A 20,963-nucleotide genomic window follows, 5' to 3' on the forward strand; every position below is an offset into this window, starting at 1 on the left:
ATATATCACATGCCCCAGATTTTTTTTTGAATGTTTTGCCCAAAATTGGGGGTGGGGGTGCTCCCTCTCTATCAAGAGATCCCATCTTGAAACTCAAATATTTCGAAAAAGCATCAAAAGTTACACCTATGGACGTTTTTTCAGAATTTTAAATGGTAGCTCCCACTTACAGCGCCATTTTGAAATTTGAACTTTCAAATTGAAAGTTCAACTTTCGAATTTTGAAAATTTCAAAATGCTTAAAAAGTTCAAAATTTAATACCCTTTCGATCTGTGAAATCAGTTTTGATCAAAGTATCATGGTTTTGGAGGAATGCGCTGCTGAAGTTGAGTACCTCGAGACAATGTGAAAATAATGTAAGCCCCCCCCCCACCCGCCCTCTGAGGGGGCTGGGACCAAACTGATTGCGAGTTTCTTACTTACTGGGTGGGTAGATATTGTAAAAATAAATTGAGCGAAATCGAAAGACATGAATCAAAAACGTTGGTCGAATTGACATGGAATGACCCTCATAACTTATGTATCAAATTAAACAATCAAACGATGAGATGACGAACTGGGCAACCAAAAGATCTCTGCAATTTTTCAGAGACATGAGAATTTGAAAAGTTTTAAATTGGAGTCTTTTGAGAATTTCAGATTCGAAAAGCGTTGATTTTAATCCACGTAACCTATTTTTTTTTAATTGCAAAAAAGTAATTACAAACTTACCTAGGGTCTTTTTTTTTGGTTTTTTCAATCAAACATTGACATTTTCCACGAACTTTTTTCATTTTTTTCTACTTGTTTTTTTTAAATCGTCGACGAAGTGCTGCTTTTTATTTTTTTGCCACAATTTCCAAAACGTTCGATTCACTTTTTTCCAAAATTGTTGTGAAAGTTCTATATGTATTTTTTTCAAAAATAGCAAAAAATGCTTTTTTCTTGATTTTTTTTCTCATTTTCCCCTTGAAATTAGTGCAAATTGCAAATCACCAAGAAATTATAAAAATTGAAAATTCAACGAAATTTTTCAAAAATCTGCAAAAAAGTAATAAAAATACGTTAAAATGCTGTAAAAACATTCAAAAAAACATTAAAATCACTCAAAATTATAACAAACAGTTATGAAATTTTCTAAAAAGTCATGAAAAAATGTTGGAAACAAATTTAAATGCTATAAAACCGCTCAGAAAAAAACGTTAAAATCACTTAAACTTATCGAAAAATGAAGAAAGTTTAATAAAATGTCCAGAAAACTTGTTAAAATGATGTAAAAACACGCAAAAAAAGCGTAAAATTCCTCAAGCTTATATTAAAAAGCAAGGAAATTTTTGTGAAATTCATTAAAAAATGCATAATAAAGCGTTTCAAAATTAAAATATGTACTGTAATAAACTACAATAAAAAAAGATGAAATTTTAGTAAAATTTCTTGAAAATGCATAAAAAAAAGTGTTCAAAATTGTATCCAAGTGATGTAAAATTTTCTTTACAAAAACATTAAAATCACTAAACTTTACCTAATAGAGTTGAACTTTTAGTAAAATTTGCACAAAAAAAAAAAAAAAAAAATGCATGAGAAAATATTTGAAGAACCCTCAGAAAAAACCGGATAGATGGAGATATTGGCATTTTTAGATTTGTCTTTCAGTCTTTTTAAAAAACATACCCAGAGTTCTGAAAATTGACTTTCAAAGAACGCATCCACGTTGAAAACCTGGTAAGTCCATCTTATCCTGCGCACTCTACATTTTTTGACCAAAACAACGTCTTCTGAAACGGATTTGGGGGTCAAAAATTATATATTTTGACACTCAACTCGATAGTTATGTAAAATATTAATTTTTGAGTGATGAAATTCTTGAAGTTAGTAAATTAAAAATTTTTTGTTTCTGAATTTCTGCTCGTGGAAAATGTCTGTTCTCAATACTCACTTACTTATCTAACTTTTGAAAATGCTAAATTCGGAGAAATTGACTTCTTGTAAAAAAAAGTACCCAATAATTCACTTCTTGAATTATAAATTTTTGGAAACTTCGGCCCTCGCTTCGCTCAGGTCTGTTAGTTTTTCTTTTTCAAAATCAAACTTAGGTGTTTCTAAAAATTTAATATTCGCACCCAAAAAATGTTTAAAACAAAAAATGAACTCCTCTGATTTTTTTTTCTCTTGTCCAGTTGGCAGTACTGAGTACCTAAATTCCCATATTGTCCCAATACTCGAGGAACTTCATCCCCTCATCATCAATTGTCCGGGCCAGTTTGTCGGCGTCAAAGTCACCATATAATCAACACCTGAAAAGATGTCTGTCATCTTGTACCTCGCCACATTTGCACAGATCGTCATCAGCCAAGTGCCATCTGTGTAGGTTGGATTTTGAGCGTGTTGTTCCGCTTCTAATTCTATTCAGCGTTTTCCAGAGGCTGTACTTCAGTTGGTTGCCTTGGGGCAATGATTCGCTCATAGTATTGCTACTTGATGCTGTGTTCCAGATTTGACAGCGTTCAACTTCGGCAGGAGTACTCAATTCATTCACTGTTCTCAGGAAACTGTGTCTGGATTTTAGTCTGCTCTCTGGTAATTCATTGTAGCCATGCATGGGGTGTAGAAGGTTGTGTGTTGCTTAGCAGCCACCTCCCTACACACTTCTGGTGGTGCAACCCTTGCTAGACAATGCAGAGCTGTGAGTGGAGTTGGTCTGAGGCATCCTGTCACCAATCGGCAGGCTTCATTCAGGGGCACATCTACTTTTTTAGCATGTGCTGATCATCCCCATACTGGGCCAGCATATTCTGCAACTGAGTAACACAGCGCTGGTGCTGATGTGCGCAGGACCTGTGGTTTAGCTCCCCATCTGCTACCTACCAGCTTTCTGATCGGATCAGATTTGTTCTAGCAGCCACTTTCATTTTGGTTTTTTCACGGTGTTGCCGGTAGGTGAGTGATCTATCCAGTGTCATTCCTAGATATTTGGGGTGGTCATTGTGGTTCAGTGCAGTGTTTCCCCATTGGATGTTGAGCTGTCTCTTGGCCTCAAGGTTTTGCAGGTGGAACAAACAGGTTTCTGTCTTGGATGGATTTGGCCTGAGGTGGTTGGCTTTATAGTATTCGTCGAGTTCTTCTATTGCCTGATTCAGTGTGTCTTCCACCTCTACAAATGTGTCACACTGTGCTGTGAGCGCCAAGTCGTCTGCATAAAGGAAGCGACGTGCAGGTCCTCCAATTGGTTGGTCATTGGTGTAGATATTAAAAAGGATGGGTGATAGAACACTTCCCTGCGGCAAGCCATTCTTTTGCCTTCTCCAAGTGCTGTTCTTTCCATCTAAAGTCACATAGAACCTCCGGTCTTTAAGCAGTGTCGTGATGATTTCTGTAAATTTGTAGACTTTTTGTTAAGAATTACTTGACAGGGTTTTTTTTTGCAAGGGAACGCAGTCCTACCCAGAAAAAGTTCAAAAATATCAAAAAATTGTCAATAAAACTGAAAAAAATGAAAGAATTTGAAAAAAATAAAAATAAATAGATTTTGGTAACTTTTTCAAAAAATTTGGTATTTTTTTTGGTCAAAATTATCTACCTAAATACAAAATCTATCAAGGCCAGTTACCAAGTTGAAATTTTTGAACATATGGAATATTATTACTTGAAAAGCAAAAAAAAGTTACCAAAATTTTTATTTCAAAACGGTTCAAAATGTTATATTTTTTCTCTAAACACAGTGACAGAGGGGGGGGGGGTATGAAAATTAGGGACTTGCAACTTCGATTTAGCGTCCCTCCAAGAATGGAAGCACAAATGAAGGCCTGCTCAAGCATGTCGCAATGCACTTTTTGGACGTTTCCTAACAATTAAATGGCACAAAGAGCACTTCCGAATTGGATATCGTTAGTCTAGACATCGCAGAACATTCTGTCTCCCTCCCCTTCCTTTCTTCCTTCAAATAACTAATGTAGATCGGCCTCACAACAGCCTACGAGGATTTTCTTTCAATCAAATCGAAGGGGAAAAAAATGCAAAAATAATTATTAGTAATTTTCAAATTAACCCTTCCATTCATTGTACTCTTGACTGTGGAAACTACATACATATAATTCATAATCGCTATATCGAGTGCACCTGACGCGTCAGCAATCTCGAGCCATTCGAGGTAATTTCGCTTAAATGCGATAAATCGTGGTGGTCGTTTTCTATCTCACGTAGGCTATTTCTATTTTTAATTTAATTTCTTCTCTTTTGTCGGGTTACTTAATGATAGCTTGGCGAAGACCGCGAACCAGCCTGCTTAATTTTATGCACCGACTATAACGATGACGACGATGAGATACGGGGTGACTGCTGGCGGCAATGGGGGAAATTTCAATTGTACGAGAGCATATAATTTCAAGGATACGTACGAGTGTCGAGTATTGGTATATTTAATCGGATTTGGATTGGTGAATATAATCGAGACGATGTTCGATTCGATGGTGTGAAGTGTTTGCCAGAAGAGGAACAACTTTAGCAGTACCTATAAGTATAAGTTAATGATACCGCAGCATCTCGGCAACGTTCAGGATAGGTCAACTTTTCACAATCTAGGAGGTACTCGTAATAGGCCTGGCATAGGCATAATCTATACAACAAGGTGCAATAACCGCTGGCTCGCGTATCACGTATCACGTATCCGCCATTCAATCGCCACCACAAATACCAGTAGTGTAGCCTTGACTTTAGTCGTCGCCAAACTATTGCCTGGAGGCTGCAAAGGTCATTCCGGCTGCACTGCATCTGCATAATATACGCAACCGACAATAAACGAGTATCTCTCTATATCTGTAAGAAGACGACTCATCGGGCTCGCAAACCACCACACCACACGTTGATAAGAGTTCTCGTTTCGTGTTAATTTAAGAGATATTTTCGTACATATACACATATGTGCTATATAATGTGTATTGTGGTTTCGATGAAGAATATCGGCACACACGAGGTTGTAGCCCATATTATGTTTGTATTGTAGAATTTATTTTGTTGGTCAACCGTTCAAAGTGCGGCCATTAACCTCGTCTTGCGTACGATGGTGTCGGTGTACGAGTATTTGTGTGTCTGTGTACAGTAGGTTTAGAGGTGCATGTTAGCGCAGTACCATACCAAGCTGTGCTCGAACACTGATGTTGGTACTCTTAATTTACGTATAATCTTATCTCGAGGAAACAGTAACCTAAATATTGGAAATGAAATCATCGCGATACGAGCAATAACCAGCGTATACGAACTATGCTCGCGATATTGCTGCTGAGAGCCCAATCAATAGCCGATTGTATGTACTCCTATGTACATATAATGCGTGCAAAATATTATCATATTCGTCGCAAAATTTCGCCCATATCTAGCGAGTATTTCAATGAAATACATAACATGTAGCCCTGATTTGTGGACTTTATGTCAATTAAAAATATCAACTCGAAAAGTGCAAAAATAAGCGGCTTGTATGTATGAGATATGTAGGTAGAAGATGAAATTAATCTTCGGATGAACATTTTCAACTCGATGGAGGTCTTTTTAAAGATAAAGTGTCAGACGTTAATGAACGATGTATACATTTTTTGTGTAATTTTTTCACTTCCTTATACGCGATGAAGCTTATCTTTGGCTTATCTCGAGGGTCAGATACGCCTTACTGACCCAAATGTGAAACGTTGAAGGGCTTTGACAAAAAATATTCGTATTACGAAATTGTTTTTCGTGTGTTCAAATGTTATTATTTTATTATTATATTGGCAGACGCTGCGATAGACGAATGAGCAGTGAATGTTGATTTTTGTGGATATTTTGAAAAACGATAACCAAAGCAAAGCAAAACACATTAAAAAGTCACTGAAATTGTCCATATTAGGTCTAAAAAAAAATCGAAGCGTGTCGAAAATAAAAACCAAAACTTGAACGAAAACAAATTCTAGCTTTACACTGGTTCAGGTCATAATTTTTCTTTTGATAATTTCTGGGGAGAAGTGGGAATAAATCATCAAGAAATTTTTCCAAATGTTCAGATGGAAGGGAAGGGAAGGGAAGGGAAGGGAAGGGAAGGGAAGGGAAGGGAAGGAGGAGGAGAGGGAAGCGTCAAGTTAAAATTCTTCTGTTCGCGAAAAAAAAACAATAAAAAAATGAAAAACAAAATAAGAAAATTGAAATTCTTGACAAAGGGGGGCACGAATGAAAAATTTCAAAGCTTGAGTTGAAAAATGAAAAAAAAGAACTTTTTTGCAATTTTTGAGTGATAAACCAAGACTTCTTGGTAACTTTTGGGGGAAAACGAGATTTTTATTTGGAAAATTTTATCCAAGAGGGGGCGAGGATTATGCTAGAATTTTTCTGTTTTCGAAAAGATCCAGAAAAAAATTTCAAGAAAAGTCAAAATTCTGAAAAGAGGAAAGTATTGATGGAAAATTTGGCATTTTTGACGAGAAAAGTTGGCAATTTTGGCAAAACGCAGAACCACTGGTGAGATATTTTCTCAATTGCTATTGGTGGATACTGGATAGGGCAGGGCAGGGGTGACAATAACAGAAATTATTTTTGTTTTTGGTTATTGGTTATGGATCACGATTTAGTCGAAACATACATATTATTTGGTAGGGTTCGTTTCGATCATGAAATTCATATTAATTTGTTTATTTTGTTTTTGATTACGGTTTTTCATCTCCGTAAATTGGTTTTTGGTTACAGTTTTTGGTTCTTGGGTTTTTTCATATTTTTTTCTAGTCATTTTTAATGTAAAACATTGTGATTTTCTGGGTTTTTTATTTTTTTCAAAAATAGAAAATTGAAATTGAGTGAAAACATGAAAAGAAATATGTAAAAATGTGAAGGAATTATAACAGAGTTCAGTTAATTGTATTATTTAAATTGAAAAAATTAAGGAAAAATATAAAATAGACGAAATATTGCATAAAAGAATTGAAAAAATTTACTAATCATTGAATTAAATTATTATTGGTTTTTGGTTTGATCCGAAAAAAAAATTTTCGAAGAGTTATGGATCAATGGATCATTCACGGTTTTTCTTTAAGAAACATCATTTTTGGTAAATTAGTTTTTAGTTACTAATTTTCGTAAAATACTCGGTTATTTATTGGTTATTGTTTCAGTTATGACACCTGGGGAGGAAAGAAGTGAGCAAGTTCAAAGTTTTTTCATTATTGATAAGAACTGGGAAAAATTGAAAAACTAAAAATTCTGGGGAAAAAACAAGACTTTTTTTTAGATTTTTGAAAAGAGCTGGGATTTTTTTTGTTGCAATTTTAGCAACAAAAAACCAGGTCTCTTTGGCAACAGCTAAGTATTTAAATGGAAGGGGGGGGTTACGTTGAAATTGTCCTATTTTTGTAGAAAAATCATAAAACGATGAAAAAAATTCAAAAAGCAGTTTGGAAAGAAATACTAAATTTTTTGCAATTTGGGTGACAAAGCAAAATGTTTTGCCAATTTTTGCAGGAAAGAAAACCTTTTTGTCAATTCTCGCGAAAATTGCCTCCCTATTTTATGTATTTTCTGAAATGTTTGAGAGGGGAGAGGGGGAGAGGGGTACGCAAAATGTTCCTCTCACATTTGTCAAAATTTGAAAAAATCTACAAAAAGTTCGAGGATTATCTGTTTGAAAAATTTAGTCGATTTCATTGGAATTTGGCTTCTCAAAAATTTGTAAGAATCATTATGTCGCATCACATTTTCACGAAGTTTCGTCCTATTTTTTGATTTCAAGAAGTGGGTGGTTAACTGAGGATCGCTTTTAAGAAATATACGAATATTCGAATTCAGCACCTTTTAACTGGTAGGAATCGATGTGTCATTTTTCATCCTTTCTTACCTTTGTTTTTTTTTTTTTTAAATTGAGGATAATCTGGGAGGGGTGAATTAAATGAATAAGTATTCCAACTGTGCACCTTCGCAAATTAGTTCCTAACGATCGATTGATAACTTTATTCAGTGGCGGACTGGGCAGGTTGGGGGCCCCTGACGAATGGACCGAATAGGGCCCTCAAAATTGTATGTATTCCCTCTCCATAAAGAATCTTTATTCTCGTCCTCTTTTTTTCTGAGGTTTGGATACTTGAATGTAATTGATTTTCGTTTCTGTGTTCTTATTCAATTTTGCAAATATTAGTCGACCTGACGTGAACAAAACTAAAGGTATTTTTGGGGGAGGGGGGACAAAAAATTTCCGACGAGAAAAAAATACAAATTTTTCCGAATAAAATGACGAGTTTTTAACGTGAAATAAAAGATGGAATGACAATTTTATGTACTTATTTGATATAATTCGCATTTTTGGGGCTTATAAAAAATTGTTCTTTTCCTTTTTGAATTTATGGAAGTTTCAGAAATGTTTTTTTTTTTTGGGGGGGGGGGGGGTTATAAAAGAGATAGATAGTAATTGACTGGAGCAAAGCGAATAAGGCAAAAGATTTTAAAAATTCGTATGTAGTATTTCGAGAGGTGAAAAAATAATGTTTTTTAAAAACTTGTTCACTTTTTTAGCTCACAATTTTAGAATTTGAATGACGGGTTTTTAAAAACTGTTAATTTTGAAAATGAAAAGCGGACAGGCTCGAGCGGAGTAAGGAAGTAGAAAAACAATGCATTTTTTAAGTGAAAAGTGTGTTTTCTTGGTTTGAACATTATTTCTTAAAATTTCCACTGAATTTCATTTTCGAAATTTTTGCATATCCTTTCGTAAATTACGACTAAATTTTTCTATTCACCATTTCGTTAAAAAACAGCTTCACATAGGTTTAAATTACGTATGGTGTTTATTTCTAATTTTGTATAAGTACGTCAGAAATTTCAATACCTAGTCGATTATCAGATGTTAAAAACTAAACGCGTAAATTAGTTCGCAAATTTTTTTCGTTATTTTAGATGATACCTACTCGTTTGCAGATATTTTATTACTTATTCGTCTGGGGGCGTTTGTAAATAAATTAATATAAATTTTCACGACGAATACAGCCTGCCTATAGACACTCGTAAGCAAATTGCTGATGTGGTTTTCCCCATGCTGCGTGTATGGCGAAGTTGATTGATGAAAACTTGTGATAAATTGATGTATGTACTTGATTTTTAAAAGCCACAAAATAGTTAGTCCTAAAGGAATAGATTTATATTTTATCTCATTTTGCGGATCGAAACCATCAATTAGCGACTTTTTTTTGTAACATTCGTTTGGATGAAGAGTAGTTATATGTGTAGGTAATTCCATGTTTCCGCATAACTTGTACTCTCTTATTTTATTTCAATCGAATACGTCGTCGACAGATTTAATAGTATAATTACTTACGTAGATGGTTAGTACGTTTAAACGATATTTTCCTTGGGAAAATCATGATAACCCACTATGCAAGAAGACAAGAATAACTCATTCAGTCATTCTCCCAGGACGACGCGACGGTGTGACGGTGATGTGGTCACGTGGATAACCTGAGTTAATCAGTACATATGCCTGCGTGTAGCAGATATCGGTCACCTTGCTTTTTATGTGTATTTAAGGTTTTTTTTTTTTTTTGAAGCGAAAATCCTTTGTAGCGTGAAATTATTGGTGTGTGTGGGTAATTATATAGGCAATACCAATTTTTGTGGTATTGGAAGCAGTCACGATTTTGCGATTTGTGATGTCATTTGGTTTAGCCTACTAGTCGTTCCTCCGATCTATTGCCCACTCGACTGATGATCGGCTGACGAGTAATTAAAATTCTAATTTGATTGGCTCGCTCGAGAAGTCGATAGGTTTTAGGGATCGGTGGGGCGCCTAATCGACTAAATGGATTTTAGTTTTTTGATGGAATTTACGACTTATCAAGGTCGATGGTCGAAATTGAAAATCTCGTATTGATGTCTTAATGAAAATTTACGCGATTACGTCTTCGGCGGCTGATGACTGTGGGCATGTGAATTTCAATTTCACGTCAAATAAATATTTACTGTCGTGAAATGGTAAAATGTTTTGCGTGTTTGAAAACAGAAGGAAGACTGAAGAGAGCAATAGACGTGTGTGGATTAGATGGCGTGAGATTTGTTTTCAAAATACGTATTTTTTTGATGGTTTGATAGGTAGAGTTTTATTTGAGCGTTCATCTGTTCGGTTCATGAAAATTTATACTAATGTGTTTGGATTCGATTTTAATTTGGTTTCGCAATTTTACGTTCGAATAGAATGGCGGTGGGTTGGTTAAACGTTGAAATACGTTGTGTAGATATATTGCGATTGTATAATTTTACCGAAGCGATAAATGTGTAGAACGTGGTCATCGGTTTATCCACCTTTCTTATCAATTGCATTCGAGAGTTTGATGACACGTTGGTGAATAAATATTAGTCTGCCATACGACAATAAGAATTATTTTACCACCCACCCCCGCATGATCATTGATCATCTGGGACAACTTTTTCATCAAATGGGACCTCTTCAGGAACATTTTAAAAGAAACTTGCCAAAAAAAGTCGACCTTAATAACAAAATGGCGACCATTTGGATTGACAGGTCAACCCGAAATTTCAGATTTTGCTACCCAACGTAGAATTCGCACGAAATTTTTTGAACAGGGTAAAGCTAGATCGAAAGAGCATGTAAAAATTCATCACAACCCAAAATTTCAAGTGCTAAAGTCATTTTTTTTGATTTTTGGTGAATTTTTGAGAATCAAAATTAGAGCAAACAAAAGTGAGAAAAAAAATCAAAATTTTACTGAATTGACCTGGAAGGCTGAAATTTGGAACGTACTCTATTTTCGATCTTCCAAATCGATTGAAAACTGTTTTAATCCGTTTCCAGCAGTTCTGGAGCCTCCGGCAGATTTTTAAAAGTTGAAATTTCCGCAAAATTTCGTCAAAATGGAGTTGGAAATTCCAAATGTAAGCTGCAGTTGAACTTGAGCTTGAACACGTTATGAAGTCGAATGTAGGTGGATTTCAAGTCATTTTGGAGCTTCCAGCGACTTTTTGAAAATTTTTGAAGTCTGCAGTAGATTTTTGAAACTCGAAATTTTCACAGAATTGCATCAAAAGGTGTTATAAAGCCGATATTATTTCTGCAAACTAATTTCAATACGTTGTGAAGTCAACTTCAGGTGAATTTCAAGTCATTTTGGAACCTGTCCGGCGACTTTTGGAAATTATTGGGGCCTACAGTAGGATTTTAGGGTATATGCGAAGTTTTGGACAGTTTTCTCCAGAGATATGCGCTACTAGAATTTTTTGAAAATATGAAATAATTATTCAACTGGTTAAAAAAATACATTCGTCACCTCGTCATCTCAGATTCGTAATTTAACCGCCCAAATCGATTGAGAATATTAAACTTATATACTTAGTAAGATTAAAATTTCAGCTGACGAAGTTAATATTCCATCAAATGGATTATTTGAAAGCCAGAATTCACTCGACAAATTTTTTGGAATTTTTTGGAAAACAGAAGTATCTAGAAGTCTGCTGGAGGCTCAAAAACGGATTGAAATTGTCTGCAAATCACTCCGGAATAATGTCCAAAATTTGGGTGTACGCTGAATTTGGTGTTGTTGATTGATTTTTCGTAATTTTCTACAATTTTTTTGATATTTGAACGCTTTTGCGATTTATTTTGCTCAAATGTCGTGATATTTCATCAAATTGCGGCTTTTTAAAACTTTAAACTTTGACGACATTTGATCTGTTTCATTGATGTAATGTTTGATAAACTTTTAATTTGTTTTCATGTAATTTTTACACCTTAACGTTATTTTATATGAAATTTTCCTTCATCGAAAGATCATGCAAAAATTTATCACCTGTCAAGATTTCAAGTGCTAAAGTACGTTTTTTGATTTTTGGTGAATTTTTGAAAATTGAATTTAGGCCAAAAATGAGGGAAAAAATCAAAATTTCACCAGATTGACCAAGAAAGCTGAAATTTAGGATATACCCTATTTTCGACATGCCAAATCTATTGGAAACGGTTTCAACCCGTTTTGAGCAGTTCTGGAGCCTCCAGCAGATTTTTGAAACTCGAAATTCCCACAAAATTCCATCAAATTGGAGTTGTATAGCTAAAATTTATTCTAACAACCAATTTCAATACGCTACGATGTATTGCAGGTGAATTTCAAGTCGTTTTGGATCCTCCAGCGACTTTTTGAAACTTTAAATTTTCACAAAATTTCATCAAATGGAGATGGAAAGCTGAAATTTACTCTACACTCCAATTTTAACACGCTCTAAAAACGACTTCTGGTGGATTTCAAGTCATTTTAGAACATCCAACGACTTTTTTGAAAATTACTGGAGCCTCCAGTAGATTTTTGAAACTTGAAATTTCCCCAACATTAATTTATCAAATGGAGTTGGCCAGCTGAAATTCACTTCGCAGACTACATGGTGGTTTCAAATGGTTTTGAAGCTTATTCCAGCTACTTTAAGGAAATTTCAATTTTCCAAAAAAAACGTCATACAACCTTTCAAAAAGTTGCCGGAGGCTCCAAAACGACTTGAAATTCACCAGCAGTCAACTTCGTAGCGTATTGAAATTAGTTTGCAGAATGAATTTCGACTCTCCATCTTAGTTTGATGATATTTTGAGGAAATTTCAAGTTTCAAAAATCTACTGGAGGCTCCAGTAATTTTCAAAAAAGTCGTTGGATGTTCTAAAATGACTTGAAATCCACCAGAAGTCGTTTTTAGAGCGTGTTAAAATTGGAGTGTAGAGTAAATTTCAGCTTTCCATCTCCATTTGATGAAATTTTGTGAAAATTTAAAGTTTCAAAAATCTGCTGGAGGCTTCACGAATTTTCAAAAAGTCACTGGCGGATTCAAAACGACTAGAAATTCACCTGCAATACTTCGTAGCGTATTGAAATTGGTTTTTAGAATAAATTTCAGCTGTACAACTCCAATTTGATGGAATTTTGTGGGAATTTTGAGTTTAAAAAATCTGCTGGAGGCTCCAGAACTGCTCAAAACGGGTTGAAAGCGTTTCCAATCGATTTGGCATGTCGAAAATAGGGTATATCCCAAATTTCAGCTTTCTTGGTCAATTTGGTGAAATTTTGATTTTTTCCCTCATTTTTGGCCTAAATTCGATTTTCAAAAATTCACCAAAAATCGAAAAACGCACTTTAGCACTTGAAATTTTGGCAGGTGATAAATTGTTGCATGATCTTTCGATCTACCTTTGTAAAGTTTGAAAAAGTTCGTGCAAGTCCTATGTTGAAACGCAAAATCTGCGATTTCGGCTGACGTGTCAATCAAAATGGCCGCCATTTTGTAAGTAAGACCAACTTTTTTTTTGGCAAGTTTGTTTTAAAATGTTTCTGCAGGATGTCCCCTTTAAGAAAAATGTTGTCCCGGAGGATCGGCCGAGGGGGGGGGGTGCAATTACTCCTATTGCCATATGCCAGACTATGAGAAAAAAATAATGATTTCGAGATAAATTCGTTGGAGGCTTCGGATGTCAGCCATTTTTTTTTCAAGCACAAACAGAATTAAACAATTATGTACTTGGATTATTTGCTTTGGCAGAACTGTTTTTGAAAACTTGTGCCTAAATTGTCGATGCATTATCCTGAGTTTGTACTCGCTGATTTTTTCGTTGTGATTTTCGAGAATCTGAAAATTCGCTAGAGAGGGTCCAAAACAACTCAGATTGGGCCACCAGGTGATTTCGTGAGTCAGGCTTTTTGATATTTTTCATGTCTGTGAGCTAAATTTGGATATAGGTACCTTTACCTACTTCTGGAAAGTGCAAATTTAGAAAATAGATGACCTTCAAAATTTTTTTTAGTTAGTTCTAACGATTCAGATAACTAGAGTAGGCAAGGTACCTATGCAATTATGATAATTTTATAATCGATAGTTTGATACTCAGTTGAACGCTGGAATAATTCAGTCGTTATAGATAGACGTGTACTTTTCCATTAACTATGTATCTATTTCAATCCAACCTCACATCATCTGACTTACGTCAAAGAATAAAAAAAAACCTACGTAAATTGCAATTTGAATAATACGCGAGAAAATTATCGGCAATAATAATGAAAGCAATAACGCATAATGTGGCATAATTTCGCCTTTCATGAAAATTAAATACCAACCTATCCGCAAAAATGATTTTTTTTCATTCGTTTTTTCATTGGCTATCTATGTAATCATTAATCAACGATCATATGTACATGATTGGTTTACCGATGCGTACGTGAATGCAACATGTAATCGCCATAGCTAGGTATTTTTTTCTGACTCCTGTCGAGGATAGATTTTGCGTCAAAGAGGTGCGTGACGATTGAATGGAAAATTCTTTGTTGGCATTACCTTATGTTTATACGTACCATTTTGCGAGAGGATGCCTCGAGGAGAATTGGAAGACTGGCGTGTGGAAGACGAAAAATTGATAAAAACATTTTTTGCCAGGGTTATTAGCAACTTTTTGTAATTGCCTAACTCCAAAAATAATTGATGTGCTATTTTTGTTGAGCTTTTTTTATCTAACTAATTTTGAAAGTCCAAAGATGAACTTTAGAAAAATTTGATTTTCAAAAATTCACCAAAAATCGAAAAATACTTGTATTTTAGCGCTTAAAATTTTGGCTGCTGATGAATTTTGCATATTTTTCGATCCAGCTTTGTCCAGTTCAAAAAACGTTGTGCGAGTTTGTATGTTGGAAAGCAGAGTCTGTGATTTCAGCTGACCTGTCAATCAAAATAGCCGCCATTTTGTTGATAAGGCCAACTTTTTTTTTGGCAAATTTGCTTCAAAATGTTCTTTAGGATGTCTCCTTAAAAAAAAGGTGTCTCAAAGGATCTTCGGGAGGAGGGGGGAGGGGTGATTATTCCTATTGTCATATGCTGGATTAAATGTTTTGATATTCCAGGTATTCTAACGAGCCCTATGCATTGTCAGGAAGGGAAGGGGGTAATGATCGTTTATATGTATACTCTGTGAAATTTATTCAGTATACGTAATTTGAATAATTGAATACTTATCGTTTATTTTTCGCTTGTTTTTTTCAGAAAGAAAAACAATTCTGAAAGGCGTATCCGGACATTTCAGATCCGGAGAACTGACAGCGATTATGGGGCCCTCCGGGGCTGGTAAATCGAGCTTACTCAATATATTGACTGGATTTCAGTAAGTACTTGTATACCCATGTTTTGTGTGCATTTAAATTTCGAGAATGATGATTTTATTTCTCTCAATATTATCAGCAATAATGCAGCTGGGGTCATTTGGATGTATAATTTCCCCCTTTTTCCCTTTTTTCACTCGTGTGTATCGACTATAAAGGCATATTTAGGGTACTTGTATTTATTTTTATGGTCATTATAAATTATCATTATTATAGCGAGCATGTTTCGATCGAAATCGTATCTCATCGTTTAACGCGATGACGTCGAGCAAAAAAAAAGTCAATTTACCGAGCTGTCGAGAAGCAGGTATGCAATTCGCCAATCTGCACGATGTGCTAATTTGCAGCCTCAAAGTACCCATTGTTGATATCTCGACTTGCCTACTGCAGGTAGGTATTTCGATCGACGATTTGCACTGATGTCCGTGATAACTGATAAATGGTTTTGAAATAGCTACTCGAGTGAATAAGTCGAAGTTGCGAACGCAATGCCAAGTAGGGTCTCGTCCTACAGCCTACAGTGGAAGCTGCTGGTATAGCTGAAGTGATGAAGATGATGGGTTTTTTGTTTTACGATCGAGTGCTATATGTTGAGAGAATTTCGCCAGCAAGCATCATAATTGAACGAATCACGCTGTATAAATATTTACCCAACTGTTCTTGTTGCTGGTATATAACTTACTTTACCTAGGTGATTTGTTTTTTTTTTTTTTACTCTTCTTTTTAAAGGTGAACGTGGCGATAAAATTTACGTACTCTTTTTACCTTCGCCGCGTAATGTTCGATTAAATTTATATTTTATTAATAAAAATTTTCTCGGGTACGCGGCGCGGTTGTTAAAAGTCCAAGGAAGTGGCGAGAAAATTGTTGAAAAATTTAATCGTTAATTTAATTTGTACTTAACGAAAATAGATCGTCTGATTTCAGGGTCGTTAGTGATGAAATTTTTTTTTATCATCAGTTTACTATGTACATACCTAAGCGAAGGTTTAGAACGATGAAAAATTGGTGTTATGGCCATCTGGGGGTCTTTGAAAAGACATCGTTATCGCGCGAATTGAAATTTTTGTTGAAGGGTTTTCTATAATCGATTTGCTCGTTATCGCGATGTGATTAAATGTTATTATTTAATGGAAGAATTTTAGATGGATGTATGTTTTGCTATTTTCTATTTTTGATTTCGAGGGGAAGTGTTCAATTGATGAAAAAATTTCACATCAGACAAGAAATTTTTTTTTAAAATTCACAAAATGGTAAAAATTTAAAGTGCTTAATTTTGATTTTTGGTGAATTTTGGACTTCTCAATTCGGCTCATTCGTCTGGAAAAAATATAAAAAATTTGGTTAAATTGAATCAGCAGCTTAAAATTTTGATTTTTAGGTATTTCTGATCTCATAAAACGACATTTTATGATTCGAGCCTTTCTGGAGCCTCCAGCAAATTTTCTAGTTTTTGATTAAGAATCCCACTAAAAGGAGTGAATTGAAATAAGTGTCTACAGTCTCAGATTTATTATCCTCTTAACCACTTCGATCAATCATTTATATTTGGATTTTTAAAATCTTTGTTTTATAGTTCGGCATATGACAATAGGAGTAATTGCACCCCCCCCCCCGATCCTTCGGGACAACTTTTTTCTTATAGGGGACATTCTAAGGAACATTTTAAAGCAAACTTGCCCAAAAAAAAGTTGGCTTTACTTACAAAATGGCGATTGACAGGTCAGCCGAAATCGCAAATTTTGCGTTTCAACATAGGACTTGTACAAAATTTTTCAAACCTTTCAAAGGTAGATCGAAAGATCATGCAAAAATTTATCACCTGTCAAAATTTCAAGTGCTAAAGTGCGTTTTTCGATTTTTGGTGAATTTTTGAAAATCCAATTTAGGCCAAAAATGAGGGAAAAAATCAAAATTTTACCAAATTGACCAAGAAAGCTGAAATTTGGGTTATACCGTATTTTCGATATACCAAATCTATGGAAAATGGTTTCAACCCGTTTTCAGCAGTTCTGGAGCCTCCAGCAGATTTTTGAAATTCGAAATTCCCACAAAATTCCATCAAATTGGAGTTGTAAAGCTGAAATTTATTCTAAAAACTAATTTCAATACGCTACGAAAAGTACTGCAGGTAAATTTCAAGGCGTTTTGGAGCCTCCAGAGACTTTTTGAAAATTCCTGAAACCTCCAGTAGATTTTTGAAACTTGAAATTTCCCCAAAATTTCATCAAACTGAGATGGAGAGTCGACGCTAGGACGAAGTTGAATGCACCATGGTGGATTTCAAGTCATTTTGGAGCCTCCAGCAACTTTTTGAAAGGTTGTATGGCGTTTTTTTTGGAAAATTGAAATTTCCTGAAAGTAGCTGGAAGCTTCAAAACCATTTGAAACCAGCATGTAGTCTGCGAAGTAAATTTCAGCTTGCCAACTCCATTTGATAAATTAATGTTGCGGGAATTTCAAGTTTCAAAAATGTACTGGAGGCTCCAGTAATTTTCAAAAAAGTCGCTGGAGGCTCTAAAATGACTTGAACCCACCTGAAGTCGTTTTCAGAGGGTGTTAAAATTGTAGTGTAGGATAAATTTCAGCTTTCCATCTCCATTTGATGAAATTTTGTGAAAATTTGAAGTTTCAAAAATCAGCTGGAGGCTTTAGGAATTTTCAAAAAGTCTCTGGAGGCTCCAAAACGACTTGAAATTTACCTGCAGTACTTCGTAGCGTATTGAAATTAGTTTTTAGAATAAATTTCAGCTTTACAACTCCAATTTGATGGAATTTTGTGGGAATTTCGAATTTTCAAAACCTGCTGGAGGCTCCAGAACTGTTCAAAACGGGTTGAAACCATTTTCAATAGATTTGGCATATCGAAAATAGGGTATATCCCAAATTTTAGCTTTCTTGGTCAATTTGGTAAAATTTTGATTTTTTCCCTCATTTTTGGCCCTTTCGATCTACCTTTGAAAGGGTTGAAAAATTTTGTGCAAGTCCTATGTTGAAACGAAAAATCTGCGATTTCGGCTGACCTGTCAATCAAAATGGCCGCCATTTTGTAAGTAAGGCCAACTTTTTTTCGGGCAAGTTTGCTTTAAAATGTTCCTTAGGATGTCCCCTTTAAGAAAAAAGTTGTCTCGGAGGATCGGCGGGGGGGGGTGCAATTACTCCTATTGTCATATGACGGACTTTTAGGATTTTGGGTATTTTGCAAAAAAACATTGAAAATTCGTTTTTTTTTCAAAAAAAAAAAAATAGAAGCATTCTGACGCAAAAATTTGATAAATTGGATTTTTTAGACTTTTTTTTTCAACTTGGGAGGAAAGTTTTCAGCACAACAACTTTTTTTGGAACTGAGGGAAAATCCATTTTTTCCTAAAATCCAACAATTTTCGACTAGTGTAATTTGCATTAAAAATGTTCAAATCAACAAATGCCATTTTCGAATTAGGCCAATTATCGTGAATTTTGAACATCTTAGGATATACTTATCGCCAACTTCCTGTGGACCTTTCAGCTTTTACTGCAAGTGGCCAAAATTATCGAGGTCCACATATTTCGATTTCTCACTTTTGAAAGTCAATTTAGAAGTAAAATGTGATATGATTCGGACTGATGAAATGTCGAGAAAAAAATTGAAAAATTTAGCAAAAATTGCATGAAAAAGTAATAAAAAGATGTTGAAAATGTCATTAAAATATGTTAAAAACATTAAAATTGTGAAAAATTACGAAAATCTGATGAATTTCTGGTGCGCAAAACATTGTTGAAACACATGACAACAACAACAAAAAAAACTAATTTAAAACGCTTTAAAATCCTTTTAAAAACTAATGTTTTTGAAGAATTCGTAAAAATTTGACAAAATTTACACAAATAATCGTAAAAATATGTAAAAAAAAAAAATAAATAAATACAAAAAAAATTAATTATAAAATTGCCGAACAAAAATTGAATAAATTAATTTTCAAACTCTAATGAAGTCAAAATAATTGCCTGGAATACTAATCTTAAACATTTCGGGAATATTTAACCCCCTCCCCCCTCCCTCCCCTTCTCATCCAGCTCCGCTCTTCTCACGACAACCTTGATATCTGAAATGAGTGCTACGAGTATTTTTAGTTTTATGGTCTAAAAATATCGAATCGTTGAATTTTTGAAGTTGAAGGTGAGAATTAATTTGAAATTCTAAAACAAGCCAATTAAATTTTGTTAGTTTTAATTTTTTTGTTGAGAATTTTGTTGGCGAATGTTTGTTTTAACGTAGGTATCATTTATTTTTTCTAGTTCCTGGAATGGTGATGATTTTGAAAAAAAAATTACCATCTCGCGTTATTTTAGAAAAATATTTCGAATTGAATTTTATTTTTTATCACACGACCAAAAAATAGCTGTATCGTTATAGTGACGAGACTCACTATCAAAGCGGGTTGCTTAAAAATCTGTTGCAAATTCTAATGAATATTCAATAAACCTGTTCATTTCACGAACCCTTACCATACTTCTCTTGGTTTTTCTGTAACATAACATATTGATATTGATAAAGGTAGGTAGGTGTATGTATAGGTATGGGTACCTAATCCAATGTGTATTGAAATGTGAGGGATCGTGTGCAGAGATACACAAATGTACCTATGTAGATATAAAATACCTACCTTACTACTCGAATACGAATAAAAAAAATAATAAGTATCGGATTACTTATCTACGTTCAAAAAACAAGTTTCCTAGTTTACGGTTTTTTCCAATATTGAAAAAATTCCATCTGCATTCGAAATGGTACAGCGACAATACCTAATGCCAACCGACGCGACGTTAGGAAATAAGTTAACCAGGAACGAGTTGAAAATTCGTATTTGTGTAAAATAAATACCCAACAGCATTTCGCTGTTCCTATATGGAGAATTGATAGAAAGAAAAACTGGTTTTTAGTAGGAATATGTTCGCATATTTTACCTATGTACATTATTGCGTACATCAACATAGGTTAGATTAGATGTACATAGATATACAGGGTGTCCACTGTCCAGTGTCCAGTGAGAGGCGAGCTGGTTTCAGTTGTTTCAGTTTGGCTCATTTCAGTTTCAGTTTCAGTTTTAGTTTCAATTTCTTCAGTTCAGTTTCAGTTTTCCATCTCTCTGATTTTTCGATATAAGAATACCTACATTCGTCGCCCCTTCCATTTGCAAGCTAGGCAAAAAGATTTGATATGTGATTTTGTTTAGTTTTTGATGTTCTATACCCACTCGTGAGGTCTAAAATGAATTTTGACTGTTGATATCGAAGAAGGCAATTTGTCCTTTCGGGCAAAACCTTCATCATTTTTTTTTTTTTAATGGTACCCAGGTGGTATCCGAATTTGAAGTTTCGCTGACCACTCACCGGACACCTTGTATATTAATTACTTGGGATTTTATCGTGTGCTTGTTTTAGCTTCTTTTGTGACTTTTTTCTGTACGAAAGTGAAGTTGATTTCTGTACAGAGGTTATTTTGCGAGACCTTTGTATATTTTATGGGACATGATGGAATATTTTTCGGAGTCTTGAGACCTTATTTTGAACTAAGACCTCTCTGGGAGATCTCATCAATTACCTAAGACTTGCCCAGGAACCTGGAATTTACGACGACAAAATACTACAATTGGATATCACAATAGGAATAATTGCCCCCCCCGGCCAATCATCTGTGATAACTTCTTAAAGGGACATCCCAATGAACATTTTAAAGTAAACTTGCCAAAAAAAAAGTTCGCCTTTGTACTAAGGTGCACCGGGGGAAGTCAGAATGTTTTTTCACAATTTCAACTTTGATCAGCTGTTACTCTCGTACTAATGAACCAATATGGCTGAAATTTGGTATTTAG

At 34.7% G+C, this 20,963-nt stretch overlaps 1 protein-coding gene across 4 annotated transcripts in view; it reads left to right on the forward strand.

The window, feature by feature from the left end:
- The window catches only part of LOC135837902 (ATP-binding cassette sub-family G member 1-like), a 120,566-nt gene that overhangs the window by 72,040 nt on the left and 27,563 nt on the right, over positions 1–20,963 (forward strand). For all 4 annotated transcript variants that reach the window (XM_065353335.1, XM_065353336.1, XM_065353337.1 and 1 more), the window contains one exon: positions 14,993–15,110. In XM_065353335.1, coding sequence (XP_065209407.1) covers positions 14,993–15,110 — 118 coding nt within the window. The remainder of the gene's footprint in view (positions 1–14,992; positions 15,111–20,963) is intronic.

Source organism: Planococcus citri, chromosome 2 (genome assembly GCF_950023065.1).
Source record: "Planococcus citri chromosome 2, ihPlaCitr1.1, whole genome shotgun sequence".
Taxonomy (NCBI): domain Eukaryota; kingdom Metazoa; phylum Arthropoda; class Insecta; order Hemiptera; family Pseudococcidae; genus Planococcus; species Planococcus citri.